The 18,114-nt window shown below is 34.8% G+C and overlaps 2 protein-coding genes across 3 annotated transcripts; both read right to left on the reverse strand.

Annotated features, from left to right (window-relative positions):
- Window positions 1–2,240: 2,240 nt before the first annotated feature.
- On the reverse strand, window positions 2,241–10,081 carry hdhd2 (haloacid dehalogenase-like hydrolase domain containing 2). 2 transcript variants are annotated; one of them, XM_023271033.3, is made up of 9 exons: window positions 10,015–10,081; window positions 7,383–7,492; window positions 6,038–6,140; window positions 5,700–5,805; window positions 5,487–5,571; window positions 5,069–5,234; window positions 4,798–4,848; window positions 4,468–4,531; window positions 2,241–4,348 (listed from the first exon to the last, which is right to left on the reverse strand). In XM_023271033.3, the coding sequence occupies exons 2-9, from the start codon at window positions 7,481–7,483 to the stop codon at window positions 4,245–4,247; spliced, it is 780 nt and encodes a 259-aa protein (XP_023126801.1). In that variant the 5' UTR covers window positions 7,484–7,492; window positions 10,015–10,081; the 3' UTR covers window positions 2,241–4,244. The 2 variants fall into 2 exon arrangements, with proteins under 2 accessions (XP_023126801.1, XP_054860064.1); XM_055004089.1 differs by lacking the exon at window positions 10,015–10,081 and adding an exon at window positions 9,238–9,262.
- Window positions 10,082–14,230: 4,149 nt separating this feature from the next.
- On the reverse strand, window positions 14,231–17,112 carry ier3ip1 (immediate early response 3 interacting protein 1). Its single transcript, XM_023271032.3, has 3 exons — window positions 16,952–17,112; window positions 16,267–16,368; window positions 14,231–15,063 (listed from the first exon to the last, which is right to left on the reverse strand). The coding sequence occupies exons 1-3, from the start codon at window positions 17,040–17,042 to the stop codon at window positions 15,008–15,010; spliced, it is 249 nt and encodes an 82-aa protein (XP_023126800.1). The 5' UTR covers window positions 17,043–17,112; the 3' UTR covers window positions 14,231–15,007.
- Between the last annotated feature and the right edge of the window lie 1,002 nt (window positions 17,113–18,114).

The raw sequence follows: 18,114 nt of genomic DNA on the forward strand, positions 1-18,114 counted from the left end.
AGACTCGAAAACACTTCAAGACCTTTATGTGTTTTTGCTCTTTTTGATCGTTTTATTGTCTCTTCTGTTTAATTTGATCTTCTAAAGTTTAACTGGTGTCTTTTCAAATGTTTTGTCTTTAGTTTGATTCTCCTTAAATGTTTAGTTTTGCTCTTTTCTCACCTTTTATTCTTTTCTAATGTCTGATTTGATTTCAAAATGTTTTGTCTTTTTAATTTAATTGTTGTTTTTTCAAATGTTTTATTGGCTTGTTTGAAAAATGTCCTTTTCTTTCCCAATGTTTATTTTTTTGATTAAATCTTTAAGGTTTTTCTTTTTAAATGTTTTACCACCTTTTAATGTTTAATTTTCTTTTTAAATGCTTCATTGTATTTTCACTTTAATTCATATTTAAAGTTTTATTGTCTTTAAGATTTAATTTTCTAATTAAACATTTAATTTTTTAATTAAATGTTTTGTCTTTTTAAAGGTTTAATAAACTAATGTTGTGTATTTTTTAAAAATGTTTAATATTCTTCTTGTTTAATTGTATTTTTAAATGTTTATCTAAAATGTTTCATCTTTAATGTTTAATATTTTTGTTTAAAAATTGTGTTTAATTTCATAATTGAATATTTTGTATCTTCTGTTTAATTATCTAATTAAATATTTTGTCTGTTTAATATAATTTAACTGTATTTAATGTTTAATTTTCATTTTAAAAGTTTTATTGTATGGATGCTTTTTTCCATTGATTTAAATGCTTTTTTTTTTTAATGTAGTTTATTTCTTTTATCTTTTTTTCTGTCAAGATTTTAACCCCAACCTTAAAAATGAAACAAACCCTTAAATCACAATGAAAATACTTCTGTTGTCACAATCATGAGTTAGTCAATTATTCAGTTTATCAATTCAACTTTATTTGTTTAGCACCTTTCACACAGATGACAAAACTAAACAAGCAAAGAGAAAAAAACTATGCTAAAACTATGATTAAAACTCAAAAAAATATTTTAAAAAAAAGATTTAACATCATAATAAAATATGTTGTTTCCAGGGGATGGAGGGAGTTTATTGAAGTCTTGTTGGACTCACATGGGAAATCATGTAAAACATAAACTTGATATTCAGTCTAAGGAAACTGCAGAGTGACAGAAGAACCAACAATATCTCCTGTTTTCTCCTTTAATGAGTCGACTCTTCTTGTGCTGTCAGACCAAAGAACTACAGACTCTTCACAACCTGCTCAAACTCTTGGTACAGGACCTCACCACACGGGTCAAGAAGGTTTTTGTCTCATTTCTACTCTGAAGCTCACCTTCTCCTGCTCAAACTGCTGACAAATGTTTCTGCTGCTCTAAAGTCTGGTCTCCAGAACTTCCTAAACACTCTCAAAGTCTCTTCTGCTGCAGGTATCTTTGTAGAACTGTTCCAGAAAACCTCACTAAACCACATGGAGGGGCCTCAAGATAGTCGTCTAAATGAAACCGTACAAAAACCAAACTAGCACAACCCAAACGCTAAAGTCTCCTGCAGCCTACCAGAGAACCTCTGAGAACAGAGAATCAGGACAGGAACTCTTACCTTCTGGACAACCAATGCTGGTTCTCAAACAAGAATACAGAATGTGTCTGAGCAAAAATCTCTGAAGACTCACTACAGCCAAGATAAAGACACAACTCAGCTGAACCAAATCCACTAATCACTGCACACATTAGTACCATGTGCTAACTGTGGCTAAAGAACCACATTTACCAAGACAACTATCCAGTACAAAGTCCTAAAACACACCAAGAAACACATTAAAGACGATTTTACTGCTGGAAGCTGCAAGCCAACGCCTAAAGAACAAACTAAAGCAATGGAGCCAAACCCGGTTCACTGGTGAAGAGAAGAGGAAATGTTTGTCTGCAGCTAAACAAAGCAGGAAGACACTGAGCTGCTCAGGTGTTCCTGATAACACCAAGCAGCCATCTGGACAGCCAATAGGAACACAGCCTCCTGGAAGTCCAGGGGGCTGGCTTAGTGAAGGAAATTTAGTTTAAAGTTGAAGCAGAAAGTTAATAAAGAAAGTTGAAAACCACCTTCTGATCCCTGAAATCTCTGAGTTTTCACACAAAGAACGCCTGAACATGTCAAACTGGTTCCATAGTAGAACCCTCATTGTAAAAACGTCATAGTATGGTGTGTTGCTCAAAAAACATTAGGACCCGGCTGTCTGGGGTCGCTGAGGAGCAACAGAAAAACAGGACAAACGCTGGTTTCCAGGGGGTTAGGAGGTTATTTATTTGAAAGAGGAAGTTTACAACAACACAACATGTGAGCAGAAAAATCACAAAGTCTGTCTTTAGTTCAGCTGAAAATAACAGTTTTTGTCTTTTTTATTGACCAAACTTTTCAGGAAGTAGATGAAGAATAATTAAAGCTCTCATGTAGAAGTAAACTTATTTTGGATCCTTGTGGAGAGTTTAATCTTAGAGTTTGTAAAGCTGTTGAGTTTTTAAAGTCACATGGATTGTTTTAACATTTAATAACCAAGTCCTGAAATAAAATTACAGTTGTGGATTTCTGTCATTTAGTCTGGACTAAACAAATAACAGCAGCATAAATCTCAAACGTCATTATGAGGAGTCTGGATTGAGGTTTCTCACTTGATAATGATCAAAACATGAAATTTAGCTTGGTTTAAAAACTTAACAGCGGTGTAAAAAAGCAAACACTCAGGCATAGATTAGGACTCAAACAAGTATCTGATTGAAGGAACTTCTGCAGAGTCCTGGTTCCAGAACATGATGACAGAATTATAGACAAACTTTAACAAAAGCTGCCTGAGAGTTTACAGGTTTTTATGTCAGATTTCTTCAGTAATTTAAGCACGAGCTACATCAAGCCAAACGGATCTTGGATAGAAAGAAGGCAAGTGGAATGAAGGATCTCACCAGTTTGCTTGAGTTCACAGTTTTCTTGGAAGCATTCAGTGAAGTCTTTTTGAACTCTTCAGACTGTGCAGAATTGCAGTTACCCTACCTGTAAGCACAGCTGCTTGTGAACGTAGCTTTTCAGCACTGAAACTAATAAAAAATCACTTGTGCACCACCATGAACAATGACAGACTGAGTGACCTCGGGGTGCTCAGTGTGGAGTCCAACAGAGCCAAGGCCTTGGATATGGATGAGTTCATCAGGTTGTTTACTAGCCCACATGGAAATCACAAAATACAGTTGTTTTGAAGTGGTTTTGCCTCTAAAAAAAAAAAAAAAAAGAGAGAACTTGAAGTTGCACTAGACTGATTACTTTGCACAGCACTAAAATGCTTCAGAACCAGAGCTGAGCATGAGGTACTTATTAAGACTAAATAATGTTGCTCACTGTGAAAGATTATTGAGAGCAGCTTTTTCTGATTTCTATGCAGAACACTATGATGTTTGCTGAGCTGTGCACTATTAAATGACTTAAGAATATGGAATATTGTTACTGTTTATTATTGTTCTCAGGTTTCCTATTAAATATATAGAGTGCTACTTACTGTATTTTATTGTATTTTGAAATTTACATTACTGCACAGAATGTTTCAGATTATTTTACCACAGATCAAGGGTAAAGATTGTTATTGTTCACTGTGTATTGGGTAGTACTCATTCTGATTTAGACTGATTAGCATACAGAACCCTGTGATGTTTATGGTTTACAGCTGAGAACTGGTTGCTAAAAGTACAGAATATTATTTCTTGTTTTATGTGTGATAATTGGCAGTAAACATTCTAAGAAGTGGAAATTGACAGGGTTGTAATAGTGCTGTTCTTGCACAATATTTGTCACTTAATTGCCCTCAGGATGCTGTCGTTGAGCTACCAGTTTTACATAACAGGCAGATGTTGCAGCTAATGATGCTGTAATTCACATAAACAAGGAAACAAGTCCATCATAATTTGAATGTTAACAGTCCAAAATGAAAAGGTCATGTACAGCTTTCCTGTTGGGTTAAAGAGCCAAAAAAACCATGAAAAATACTTTGTGCAAGCGAGAGCAGCTTTCATTTATTCTTACAACTTTTCGGTGACCCCCCCAAAAGATCTGTTGTACCCCCCTGTGCCCCCCTACTGAAATTAATCTGGATCCACCCCTGGATCTGACCTTAATCAACATGTTTGGGATGAGGACAGTGATTTCTGGAACTTCCTTCTCTATGTTGTTAACACACGACTTGTGTAAATGAAACATTCCAGGAGCAAATGAAGCTCTGGTGGTTTGTTGTTACTTGTAGCTCATAGCAGGTTCTGCAGGATGTGTTCAACAGCATCTGGGAAACTGTCACATGTCAGGTGGGGAGGTGGGCTGATTTTATTCTCATCTCCTTCTCTGTATTTACCTGAGAAGTGACAGGAAAGAAGGTGTGAAAGAGGAAGCTGAAGGGATGATGTTGAGTTAAGATGGTGGAGGAAGGTGAAGTGAAGCTGGTGAAGGACAACATGCTGACTGTTAACTCACCGGTTCTGACCAGAATACCCAACATTCCTGCATTCTGAGCTCCGCCTACATCATCCCTGGCGTCCTGTAGGGACATAAATCACCAGTAAAGTGTACAAAGTTAATACCCTCATGTTCACAAGCTGCTGAAGAAAAATATATTACTGAGTTGTACTCAGGGAAGAATGGAAATGTTTTCTAATTGGTATTTTTCCAACCAGTAAAAGTTGAGGGAGGTTCTAAAAATGACAATAGTTTGACTTTGCAGAAGAAATGTGGAATTGGAGTGAGTGGTCTCATGTTTGAGTCCCAGAAACAGCCTCTGAACAAAATGTTGAAAGTTCTACTTACGTCTCCTATCATGACAGCTTCACTGGGGCTACATCCCAGATCAGACAGAGCCTGTTGGAGGAGAACAACCACCAGAGAATGAGAAGAGACTCTTCATTTACAGGGTCATTGTTAGCTCCAAAAATATTAAACCAATTCATCTAAATAGAAAGCACTGACAGAAGCACTTCATGATGTGAATTATAGCCCATTAAAATTACATTATGTTAATTATTTGTGATAAATGGAAAACCTTCTACTTTTCACTTGGAGAAAAAGGAAGAATCCAGACCTGAGCAAAAAACGTCTTTTCAGGTTTTCCCACTACAGTAGCTCTACAGTCGGTGGCGTACTCCAGGCCGGTCACAAACGGTCCGGGTCCGAGGGCCAAACCGTCCTTACGTCGGTAGTAGCGAGCCTTATGGATGGCGATGAGAGGAGCTCCGTCCACGATCATTCTACAGAGAAAAAAATACAAAAAGAAAAAGGGAAAATGAGCACAATACAGTTTACATGGTAGTTTCACACACAAACTTTGGTAGAAAGAAAATCTGTCAAGTTCTATTAATAATCCTGCAACATCGACTGATCATCAAGCAGGTTTATCATGAAGTAGGACACAAGGAGAAGTAGAACACCCACACCTTCACTGAAAAACTCAAATTTAACACATCCACAATGCTCTGAGATGTTATCAGAGAGGTGGCCACCTGAAAGCCTTGTTGAGTGTCTGGTAGTTGAAGTGATCAGGAGCGAGTCCGATGACGACAGCGTTCGGCTCTGACGTGTCGATACCTGCAGAATAATGGAGCAATCAGAAGCCTGGAGAGGATCAGTGAGTTTTATTTTTTTTTATCACATGTTCTAGTCGGTACAAACAGCTACAGATTGCTTGATAAAATCACACATTTTAACCGTGGTACCGGTGAAGTCTTCCAGAGCGCTGTCCTCCACCAGCAGCAGCGGTCGGTGTTGTTTCTGCTCCAGCAGACTCCTCGCTGCACTCAGAGACGTGAAGATCTCGTTTTCCTGCAGAGCAAAGCTGATTTTAAAAAACAAGGGCAACAGCAAAAGAATTTCTGCATGTGTTTAACTCATCAGTGCATCACAAAGTAAATGTTTGGTTATTATTTTGATCCCTAAAGTAGCATCCTTTTGTTTTGTTTGGAGCTCAGGAACATCCCATCTGTTCCCTTTAATGAACTTCACTTAACTTTTCAATTAAAGCATTTGCAGAAAAAAACTGTTCTGGATATTTGACCTGCAGGTCAAAGTTGAGGTGCTGCAGTCGTTCCAGAAGGTTCCTCTTACTCTCCTTGGTTGTGTTGGTGACAAACTTCACAGCTACAGACGCCTGTCGTAACCTGACGATACCAAAACACGAAACATCCAGCAGTTAGAAACAACTTCACACTTTCTATCGATCCATCACAACAATGCACTCCTCCAAGGCTGCTCAGTCGTTGTATGGTTTCTAATGGATACATCCTGATAAGTCCTCAGCGGTGGATTTGTAGTAGGATCACAATCATGTGATCGTCAGCAGGCAGCTGACGTAGTGTTCACTTGTTGTCATGGTTACAGTGACGCCGTGCCGCTATCTGGCAACGATACAGAAATCTTTAACTAATCCGTGGATCCAGACTATAAGCCGCATCACTGCCAAAATCTAATCACTTGGTCCTTGTGTAATTTTTTCTGTCCAGACATGAACTATAGGTTACTAGCGGAGAACATGTTCATGATTGAAGCCTTCAGTTTAGAACGAATCCTAGAACTCTGGAATCACTGAAACACACAAATCTTTGTCACAACAAAAACAATCCTGTATTTCAGTCCTTTCATAGATTTATTAAAGGTCTTCTGGTTTATCTTTGACTCCTCTGGACAGAATTGGTTCAGTTCCACTAAATGTGTCGTCTCTCTGACTGGTTTCTTCATCAGTCCACAGGTTCTTCATGGTTCTAAGTCCAGCCTGATGGAACCATTTCTTTACCACTAACTGAGTCATTTCAGACCAATTTTGAGTCATTTTAACCATTTCTGAGTCAATTTGGACCAATGTGTTTAGTTGTTTTGGAAAAAATTTTTTGTCATTTTGGACATTTTTTTGTCATTTAGGACAAATTTGAATAATTTTGTCTAAATTTTAAACCATTTTGGACCCATTTTAAGTAATTTCTAAATCCTTGGACCAATTTTTTAGTTGTTTTCGAAATCTTTTTGTCATTTTGGACAAATTTGAATCATTTTGGGCAAATTTTGAACCACTTTGAACCAATTTTAAGTAACTTTGAACCATTTTTAAAGTCAAATCCGTGGATACAGACCAAAAGCTGCATAACTTCCAAAAACTAATCACTTGGTCCTTGTGTCATTTCTGATCTTCCCTGAAAATTTCCTCCGTTCATCCATTTTTGAGTAATGATACTGACTGGCAGACAGACATAACTATAACAAAGTAAAAATGATGTAATATACAGACTTTTGCCAAAGATCACAGGTGTAAATCCTGTAATTAGTCCTGCTAGTTTACATTTATGCAGTACCATTACAGCTCTCAGCCCTCTGTTTTATATCTGTCTCTAGTCTGCGGTGTTTCCTACCTGTTGAGGGCTTCCTGAGCTCCAGGTACCGCCATGTCCTCTACATGTAGAGTTCCACTCAGGTCAATGAGCACCGCCTTCAGAGCCCGTCGGCCCGCCATGCTGAAGGCCTGAAGGACACAACAAATATTATTTTGATACTGATCAAAATCCCTTTCAATCACAACATCATGGAAGCCAAGATGACACCATGAAAGTTCCACAATCTAAACGTCTTCAGATAAACAGCAGCGAATCGTCACGCTGAAGAAGCAAAACCAGAGAATTCGGAGCAGTTTGGATGTCAATGATTCCCTGGTGTAAAATTCATTTTCTGTCAATCAACTAATTAATTAATCAGCTAATTGTTGCACCTCTAACTGTGTCCTGAATTCATAAATATTCTGTGGAGAGCCGGTGGACTGTGATGACTGTGGAGAACTTATTTTCTCGACACTTTTAAAACCAACGTTACACAACTGATAATCCAAACCAGCAGAGGTTCTGATAGACTGTTTTAGAAAATCACATATTCCCAGAAAACTATTCTGATTCTAATTATTTTCTTTCATTTGCTCGTCAACAGAGAACATATTCAACGTTTTAGAGAACGTATTAGAGAAGCTTGGGCTGCAGTCTCTGATTATGATTTTCCAAAACGCTAAATATGACCAAGGTTCTCTGTAAGTGGAGCTTTACTCAGTTTTAAAAAAGCTTATTCTTTCATAATAATACAATATTTTAGAGATTAAACGTTCATAATCATAATTCATATTGGTAGTGGCAGAATTTATCAGATTGGGGACCAAATGAGAGGATTATTGAACGGTTTCGATGATGGGCTCCTGCCTAGAATACAGATTTTGGGATTGGATTCTGTTGGTTTCTGTGATCCCCTATTATTTAGACATGCTTGGATTTCTGTCATGTAGTTATCAATGTGAGAGTACAATTAATGCTCTTAATGCCACCTAAAAGAGCACGCACACAGTCTGTGGGTCATTTATCTGTTATTTGTATTTATCTGAGCTGATAACTGAACTGTCAGGAAGCGTCCAACTGAGAAGAAGCTTATTTTATAGAAGCATGTGTGGTGAAAGAGAGAAACCAGAGCTGGAACTTAATTTATTCTCTAACACCGGCTCCTTATGGTTTAATAGTTTAGGAGAAATTTTTTATTGTTCAATTTTATATTATTTGGATGTTTGTCATGTAGTATAGATTTTTAAAACAGTGTTTTTATGATTTGTAAATTGCTGCTGCATCTGTTTACATATTTGTTGAGGTTGTTGAATGAGCTGTAATCTAAGAAGGCAAACTGCACATTTAACATTCACTGAACCCATTGGAACTGTGCAATAATCACCTGAGAATATTTGTATATAGAATCTTCTCTTAATTAGTCTGGACCAGGACATTTACTGATATAAAAATCTGCTATATTCAGTCGCTAATTAAAATTAAATGATGTAATGATCTTGGTTTTTCTCATGTCTTCCCTGTAACTGTGCTGCAGTTCAGGGGAACATGAACCAAAGACCTCTATGTCAAAAATGTAAAGCTGACTAATCAAAAAACAATAATAACGTAGATGTTATGTAGATTAAAATGCATAGCTGTCCAGGCCTGGAAGAGGTTTGCTCAATTTTTAAGGAACTGGAACTGCTGCTAAATAAAATATTATCAGAATCGCAACATAAACAAGTGAAATGTGTCAGAACATACCATTTTAAATGTCAAACTATTGAAGTACTACAGAAATGTCCTGCCGTAGTCCCCACATGTAAAGAAACATTCATCATTTTTAGATTTTCATTCTGTGGAAAACAAACGTTCTACAATATTAGCCAAAAATATGCAATATTTTTTTTCTCACATTGGTCAACCGTGGTTGAAACTCTTGTAGATCCACAAGAATAATCTGTACTGTTGATGTCAATAAATACGTTTTTTTCTTCTTGTTTCTCCCTGAGAAATCATTTATCTTGAAGCCAAACATCTCAAGCTGGTCTTATTTCTCAGTATCCAGGGCTGTGTGGGTTGTGTTAAGTGAAACAGAGTTCATTTTCCATGAAATAGTTTGACTTTTTCTGAAATATTCTGGTGATCAAACAGTGATTTTCATGGGTTTGCTATTTTTTTGTCTCACAAGCACTGAAAGAAATTTAAGACAGATTAATAAGTAATTATTCTGATTTATCCAGCACATTTATTCACATTTTTTTTTCAGCAGGTCGTGATTTGTGTTGTGATGCTTTTAATGTAAAAGATGCTCAAGTTGTTTCTCCATTTGTGGACTTTTCTTATTAACTGTCAGTTCTACACACTGAAAAATACTTTAACAGTCTCCATGGATTAACTCTCAGGTTGACTGGTGTAATATCACTAGACTTAACTGCTGCATGGTTTATTAACTACAGCCTAAAACTCCTCTTAATTAGTTAATTAATCATCATCAACCTGCAGTTTCTCCCTATTAAAGCTAAATGCTAAAGCAAAAACCTAATTTACGACTCGTAACTTTAAACTTTTCATTTACGCACAAAGAACGACTTCCCTCCTGTTAGGAAATGTTGCTGTTTTAATTTTCCAAACGGCTCATTAAGTGAAAAACCTGCAGATATTCAGTAAATAAAGAAACTACACAGCTAACCTTTAGCAGCAGCAGCAGCTACGCTACTTCCTGTTCCTGGTGACGTTTTCTTCTTCGTCAGTTTCGGTCTCTCATTGGTCGATGCTGCCCCCTGCAGCTCAACACAAGCAAACGCTTCTACACGTTATCAATTTCTGGATGATGTTAAAAGTATTATACGTTATGTTTTACATTATGACAGAAAAAAACATGTTTTAATGTGACTCTCTCTTTTTAATATCATTCAATCTTTTAAAAAATATTTTGTTATTATGTTTTTCCAATTTATAGTCCATAATCAGTTAAGAGGGTTATCCTTAACCCCTTAATCACTCATTAGAATAATAAAAAAGAAAAACATATGTGTCCCATCACACTAACAACCAACAGATGTATCGCATTAGTGAGCATTCAGATAGATTATGAATTATAAAAACCTCCTCTCTGCACGATGCCAGACAACACTTCCAATCCTCTTTTTACCTCCACATAGTGAATAACACTAGGGCTGTTTTTCAGTCCTTCACTTTTTCCCAAATATTTTGCTGCTCAGATGATAACTGTGGAAAAACAAGATGTTGAGGAACTAATGTCACGCTGTAAATGTATTTGTCTGGATGGAATATCTCAATCCATACTGTGTTTTAAACCCCTTCTTAGTCAAATACAACTTTAAAGTGATGTTTGGTTTCTGGTCTGAAGGCTGTATTCTGCTCATATTATTTTTTTGGAAGCCCTTGTTGTTTCTGTATTATTGTAAAATCTAATATTAATTTCATTCAAACTTTTTATTCTGCACCTTTTTTCTTGTATATAATAAGTAATTCTTTTCCGCAATTTTTGTGTTGAGTTAATACTTTTGTATTTTGTTTCAATATTTATTTAAAAATGTAAAATGCCACTATTATTATTATTATTATTAATATTATTATTAATACTACTACTACTACTAATGATAATAATAATAATAATAATAATAATAATAATAATAATAATAATAATAATAATAATAATAATAATAATAATAATAATAATAATAATAATAATAATAAAATTAATAAGAGAAACAAGAACAATTAGTATTAATAGTAGCAATTTGTCATTCTAATTAATGAAATATTATTATGATTATTAATATTAATAATAAAAACATTAAGAAGAAAAAGAAGTATAACAATGATTATTATTATTATTAGTAGTAGTACTAGTAGTCATAGTTATAATTCTTATTAATATTATTATTATTATTATTATTATTATTATTATTATTATTATTATTATTGTTATTATTATTATTATTATCATTAGTAGTAGTAGTAGTAGTAGTATTAATAATAATATTAAAAATATATTTATGTATTTATTTATTTTTATTTCAGTTGTTCTTAAAAACAGATTTTCTGCCCACACATTCTATTTCATGTGTAAATTATATTGGTATATTATTCCATAACAGCTACTATGTAAAATAATTTGTAAAATGTACGTAACTTCATATATTCTGTGTCTTTCATTTTTAAAATGGTGACTTTGTCTTATTGGGATTTAATGCCACAAAAAAAAAACCTGAAAAACTCAGCAGATAGAGGACAGTCAGTCATTCCTCTGGTTTATTATTTAGAGACCCAGACACCCCACATGACCCATGCAGAGCACATACATGTTCATATACAGTCGCCTGTGATCGCTTACAGATTTTTCTGTGAATCCCCAGATAAACTCGGACTAATCACATATCAAAGTGGCTTTACTGTGCAAATCTGCCTGGTAAACATATGCTTCTAATTCCAGCAGATCCCCTCCTCACCACCTCCCACACATTTCTAATGTTAATAAAAGAGGCTGTGGAGCTTAGCAGGAGAGGAAACGCTGATAATTCACAACATACGGGGATTATTAACGAAGTGAAGCGATGGGGTAGAAGCTGAAAAACATGACAATATTTATGTAGTACACAATGGAGGAACTGCACTGTTGTATTAAGATGTATTCAAATGAAAGTACTCCTATTTGGTCAAGCAAAAGTGCAAATTATTCAGAGAAAAACACTTTTAATATGACCTTTAACTGTCCAAGCAGTTTCTGGATTCTCTTTTGCTCCTGTCACAATTTTTTTCTGACTGCAGGTTCACTTTTTACTGCAATATAAAGTAAAGAACCTCTATGGAAACAGCACAACTATGAGTACAAGTAGAAAGAACAAACAAACAAAAGTGTTTTCTGCAGTAAAACACTTTTATAATGCCATAAATCATAAAAAAGATAATTTGTTTTACAAAAATCAAATTCAAGTGGAATCAATATGTACAGCATTTTTCCAAATGCCCATAACAGTCACCAATACTGGGATTAACCCTCGTGTCGTCCTGCAGGTCAAAATTGACCCGTTTTAAAGTTTGAAAATGTGGAAAAAAATATTTCCACAGTGAAATTTCTGATGTCCACATTTTCAACATTTTTGGGAAATCTTTGAACATTTTTTGGCGGAAAAAAAGAAATGTTCCAACCTCTCATGACAGTCCGGACTGAGCGGATGAGGTTCAGGATCTGGGCTTTGACTCCTGGATCATCCCCAAAACCTCCAACTCCCTGGTCGACACCCCAGCCGACTGGAAAAACAGAATAACAATCAACCAATCAAAGTTTCTTCCTGTAGCCCTTCACCACAGTCCGAAGGGCGACTAAAGTGCTTTACAGTAACACAACAGAATAACTTAAAAACAACACAGTAACTTAACCCTCGTGTCGTCCTGCGGATCAAAACTGACCCGTTTTAAAGTTTGAAAATGTGGGGAAAAAATTGATTTTCACAGTGAAACTTCTGATGCCCACATTTTCAACATTTTTGGGAAATATTTGAACATTTTTTTTTGTGGAAAAAAAGAAATGTTAAAAATGTTTCTGAAGAATATTCACAAAAAATATCAACCAAAACCCAGCGATTTAAAGAAGTAAATTAACTAAAAGTAGGTTAAAAGCAGAAAGCTAAACTAACTAGCGAATTTCGCTGGATTTTGGTTGTTTTTTATGTGAATGTTCTTAAAGAAAATATCAGAAGTTTTACTGATATATATGGAATCACTTTAGATATTTTTAGGATTTTTTGGAAGATTTTTACTCATTTTTGAAAATATTTGCAAGAATTTTCTTGCCAAATTTGGGGGATTTTTTTAAGATAAAACTTTTAAGAAATTTGGAGAATTTTTTTCCTGTATTTTTCTATTTTTTCAGGCAAGGAAACAATATTTTGTGGTGCCCGAAAATGAAGACAACAGGGGGGTTAAATATGGGCTATCCACACACTATAGAGGTATTCTATTTATATTTTCACATTCTCTGCTAAACAGACGTTTTAAACACATTTTAGAACATTAACTCTAGAATGATGTTTCATCACGCTGATGGCTCTTCAAACTTGCTCCTCTGTGTACCATTTCTGAACCATGATGTATAAAATTTCATAGATAATTATATTTTATTCTCAATACACTGCCTGCAGTTCAGCTGAGTTTTTGTCACAGGACTGTTGGTTGCAGCTGAGGTGAGCAGAATGTTTAGTTTTTCACTGAATCTGGTGCAAACTGTTGATTTGTGGTAGGATGCAATTATTTTAACTGAATATCACAATTTTAAACTTATTTTTGGTCATTTTTTTTCTGACAGAACCTGATGTCACACACGATGCATTCAGAGGCAATCAGAAATCTGAACGTCACACAATTCTTTCAGTTTTTTTCGTTTGATAAATGGTGTGATTTTTAAAAGAAAACCTGCCTTTCAAACGTGTTTTAGGTTCACAATGTACTTTGACAGACGAGGCAACAATAGGACACCAAGAAGGTGAAATAAGAAGCAGAAAGCAGGCAGGAAAGCCAAAGAAAGCGAGGAAAAATTAAGACAAAGTTAAAACAAGAAGGTCCAAAAATACCATATGCAATTTATCAATATAAACAAATTCAAATAAAATAATAAAATTAATTAAAACCTTGAAAAGCAAGTTAAAAATGATAGTCAATACAGTATTGAGTGTATAAATAATGTCTAAATGTAAACCACTGAAGGTTACAGTGGCATTAATCTACCTGCAGGTCAGCGATAGACGGGATGATCAACATTTATCTCTATTTGCTCTCCAGTCAGAGAACATTCAGAGGTTAATTTAAATGGAAAACAGCTGCAGCTCTTATCTACATTTCATTTTCTGTATCCTTCCACTGTCACAGAAAGATGACGAGGATTTAATGAAAATGAATTTATTTCAAGACAAAATACCACCTGGATGTCTGAGAGGGTATCAATGTGTAAATAGTACAAAGGACATTGGTTTGAGTTGGGTTTGGTAATAATGCTTAAAATTTACATTTTACATTTAGTCTAATTCTCAGAGATCATACAGAACGGATCATTTTACACATTAATAAGCAGATTGCTGTAACTTTTATTCTTGGTTTTTGTGAATTGCACTCACTGTCCTAAAAGGCCCAACAGGCAAATTACAAATACAATCTTTACTTTAACTTAACAGACCAGCAAATCTGGGACCTTTCTCATCTGTGTGTTCCAACATTTAACACAAGTTTACACTTTACATCTCTGTTAAATTGACCGGCTTTTTACAATTTTAAAATCCCCAAACATGATCTTTGAGCACCTTGTCGAGTCTTCACTGCTGAGCTGAACTTTATACAAAACATACGACACAAATCATTAAATCATCACAACAGATTCATCTCAATGTGTCCAGAATAACATAAGAAAAGTGAGAACTACAACTCTCTGTGCAGCACAAAACCAGAGGTGAACTGTCCTCCTGTGTGGTGCTGAAACTTCACCAGAGTTAATGAAGTTTGTCCTGTTGGTGCTGATGTTAGGAAGTTGACACCACAGATGATTTTTTTTTCTTCTCTTTGCATTTAGAAAAACATTTCCAGCCGTCTGATGACCAACGATGGCAGAAGTCTCTGAATGAAGAACCGTTGAGTGTGAGAGTGTGTGGTTGTTCCCTGGGCAGCGGTCAACCAAACAGCAGCAACAGGACGATGCAGGCAGAATTCACTATGATTAAAGGCACTGTTAGAACAAGAAACGTGGAAAAGTTAGTTAGAAAACTGCTTTCATCAGTAGTAATAGTAGAACTGGAGTCAAAACAAGTGAGATATTTCTGATTTATGCAGCAATTTTGCTGTTTTATTACTTATTTAGTGTTTTATTTGGGAAACATTTTAAACCAGGGGTGTCCAACATGAGGCCCGTGGGCCAAAAGTAGTCCTCCAGAGGGTTCAATCCGGGCCTCAAAGTGTAAAAATTACAGAGAAGACATTAACTGCAGATTGTAAATTTGTAAAACTCCAAATTTAAAATCATTTCTAGACCATGACAAGTTGTTTTGATCATAGAGTAAAATACTAGATTGCTCATTGTTCTTCTGTCATTTTTTGTGTTATTTTTGGATATTTTTTGTCTGACTTTTGTCGTTTGTCTCATGTTTTTGCCGTTTTGTTTCTTATTGTTGTCGTTTTGGGTTTTTTTTGTCTTGCTTGTGTTGTCTACTTTTTTGTGGTTTTGTTTCTCGCCTTTGTCATTTTTGGTCTTGTTTGTGTCATTTGTATAACTTTTTTGTGTCATCTGTATAATTTTTTGGTCTCGTTTTTGTCATTTGTTCATTTTTTTGTCACTCTAATTTTTTTGTCTAATTTTTTGTCTCTATTTTGTTTTGTTTTGTGTCATTTGTCTAATTTCTTGTCAATTTGTGTCTTGTTTTTGTCATTTTGGTGCCTGACTTTTTGTAATATTTTGTCTTTTTTTTGTTCGACTCCTATCATTTTGATCATAAAGTAAAGTCCTCTATGGTTCAGTTCCAGGTGACTAAATGTTGTGTTCCTTTGTAGACACTCTGTGATCTGGAAGTTGTAATGTGGAAATGATAACCTGAGGCTGAATGTTGCTGAAATTGAATTTATTTTTCTTCAGAAATTTCAGGTTGTTCATAATGTTTTGTGTAAAGATAATTCCTTAAATGTGAACATTTTCAGAATGTACTTTTTTGCACTAAAACAAAGGAACCATTAGCAGTTGTGGTTATTTATGGGTTATTACGTTGTGGTTTTACTGGTCTGGCCCACTGGAGATCACACTGGATTGGATGTGGAACCTGAACTAAGATGAGTTTTTCTCCCCTGCTTCAGTATGACTGCTTTGCATTAAGACTGGGTTAAACATTGATGTATGTGGGAAGTTTAGCTGCTTGAATCTGTATTTTTCTACTTTTCCAACCTCTCATGACAGTCCGGACTGAGCGGATGAGGTTGAGGATCTGAGCTTTCACTCCTGGATCATCCCCAAAACCTCCAACTCCCTGGTCGACACCCCAGCCAACTGGAAAAACAGAATAACACTCAACTAATCAAAGTTTCTTCCTGTAGCCCTTCACCACAGTCCGAAGGGCGACTAAAGTGCTTTACAGCAAAACAACAGAATAACTTAAAAACAATGCAATAATTAAAACAGAGACAGCAGCAAAAGCAATAAAATAAACCGCAATAAAACAACACTAAAATACACATCTAAAAGCTAGTACAGAAAACTGAAATAAAATGTCACCATGCCACTAAATAGAAAGGTTTTGAGCTTTGGTTTAAACAGATTTAGGTCAGTGATGGACAAATTAGAACTGAGAAAGAGGACAAAAACACAGAGACAGAAGCTAGCAGCTGATTATTAGAGATAACCCTGGCAGCACATATGCAGTGTTTGCACATATTTTACAAAAACAAGCAGTTTAAGGTCCTATTTTCACATCTTACATGTCTCTCTAACATTCAAACTTCAATTTTCTGCTTGTAAATCTCAATAGGAGAGCCTGTTTCATCCAGATAATAGAGTCCAAACGCCCAGCTAGCTGCTTTTAGCATCCTGTCCACCGTTAATTCATGAAAATAAAATATGAAAGGACACTTACTCTTGCTGAGAAACCTCTCTTCATGCAGCACAGCGACTGCATTCGTGCAGAGAATAGCGGTTTGGATGAGAGAGTAGAGAGTAAACGCCATGCTGGCAGATTCTTCTTCTCCTACTGCCACTCCCAGAGAGGCAGCTGCCGTAAACCGCCAGCGGAGGTCGTGAAACAGAAGCAATGGGTATCTTCTGTTATTTAACCCTCCTGTTGTCTTCATTTACAGGCAGCAAAAAAATAGTTCCATAGTCTGAAAAAAATTCCAAAATTCAGCAAAAAAAATCCCCAAATCTATTTAAAAAAAATTGCAAAATCTTTAGGAAGAAAATTCTTTAAAAGCTTCCCTTAAAATTTTTATTTAAAAAAAAAAAAAAAATTGGGCAAGAAATAAAAATGTAAAAAATAAAATAAATAAATAAAAATTGTAAATATTTTCACAAAATGAATAAAAATCTTCCAAAAAAAATCTCAAAAATATCTAAAGTGATCACATATATATCAGTAAAACTTTTAATATTTTCTTTAAGAACATTCACATAAAAATCAACCAAAATCCAGTGAAATTCTATGGATTTTGGTTGACTTTCTTCTGAATGTTCTTTTATATATATATATATATATATATATATATATATATATATATATATATATATATATATATATATATATATATATATAAAAATCCAGAAGAGACGTTATTTCTATCATTATTTCAGTTGTTACTTTTGAAATTTGTCATAATAAAACATGTTGAGTAACCTCTGAGGACCCGAAAGTGTTATTTGTATTACTACTATTACTGTATCCTTTAATATTAGGCTAAATACAACACAAAAACGTAATGTTAAGATGAGAAATTCATTTAATATTATGTTTTACTTCTTTACCTGAGATATTAAACTAAAACCCCTCAGTATTAGGATATAGATAAAGCAAGTTCATCAAATTAAATTGTCTAAATTAAAACAAAATAGGCTTAAGACCCGATAATATTCTGTTGTACACAGAATTTAAATAAAAAAAACATGAAATCGCTCTAATCATGAAAACACAGTTTTTTTGTATAGACTTTTAATTTACACATAAATAGTAGAGAAACTACAAGAACATTTTGAAATGCATCTTCATTAACAGCTTATAATGATAACTTTTTTTTCAGTCGATGAGAT

Source organism: Amphiprion ocellaris, chromosome 17, assembly GCF_022539595.1.
Source record: "Amphiprion ocellaris isolate individual 3 ecotype Okinawa chromosome 17, ASM2253959v1, whole genome shotgun sequence".
Taxonomy (NCBI): Eukaryota; Metazoa; Chordata; class Actinopteri; family Pomacentridae; genus Amphiprion; species Amphiprion ocellaris.

Bases quoted from the DNA above. Each gene is read 5' to 3' on its own strand.
- ier3ip1 (XM_023271032.3), bottom strand. From the start codon at position 17,042: ATGGCGTTTACTCTCTACTCTCTCATCCAAACCGCTATTCTCTGCACG. The intron at 16,369-16,951 runs GTAAGTGTCCTT...CTGTTTTTCCAG, and splicing joins AGAGAGGTTTCTCAGCAAGA to TTGGCTGGGGTGTCGACCAG. The intron at 15,064-16,266 runs GTTGGAAAAGTA...TTGTTCTAACAG, and splicing joins AGTCCGGACTGTCATGAGAG to TGCCTTTAATCATAGTGAAT.
- hdhd2 (XM_023271033.3), bottom strand. From the start codon at position 7,483: ATGGCGGGCCGACGGGCTCTGAAGGCGGTGCTCATTGACCTGAGTGGA. The intron at 6,141-7,382 runs GTAGGAAACACC...TGGTATCGTCAG, and splicing joins GCTCAGGAAGCCCTCAACAG to GTTACGACAGGCGTCTGTAG. The intron at 5,235-5,486 runs GTGGCCACCTCT...TTTTCTCTGTAG, and splicing joins ACACTCAACAAGGCTTTCAG to AATGATCGTGGACGGAGCTC.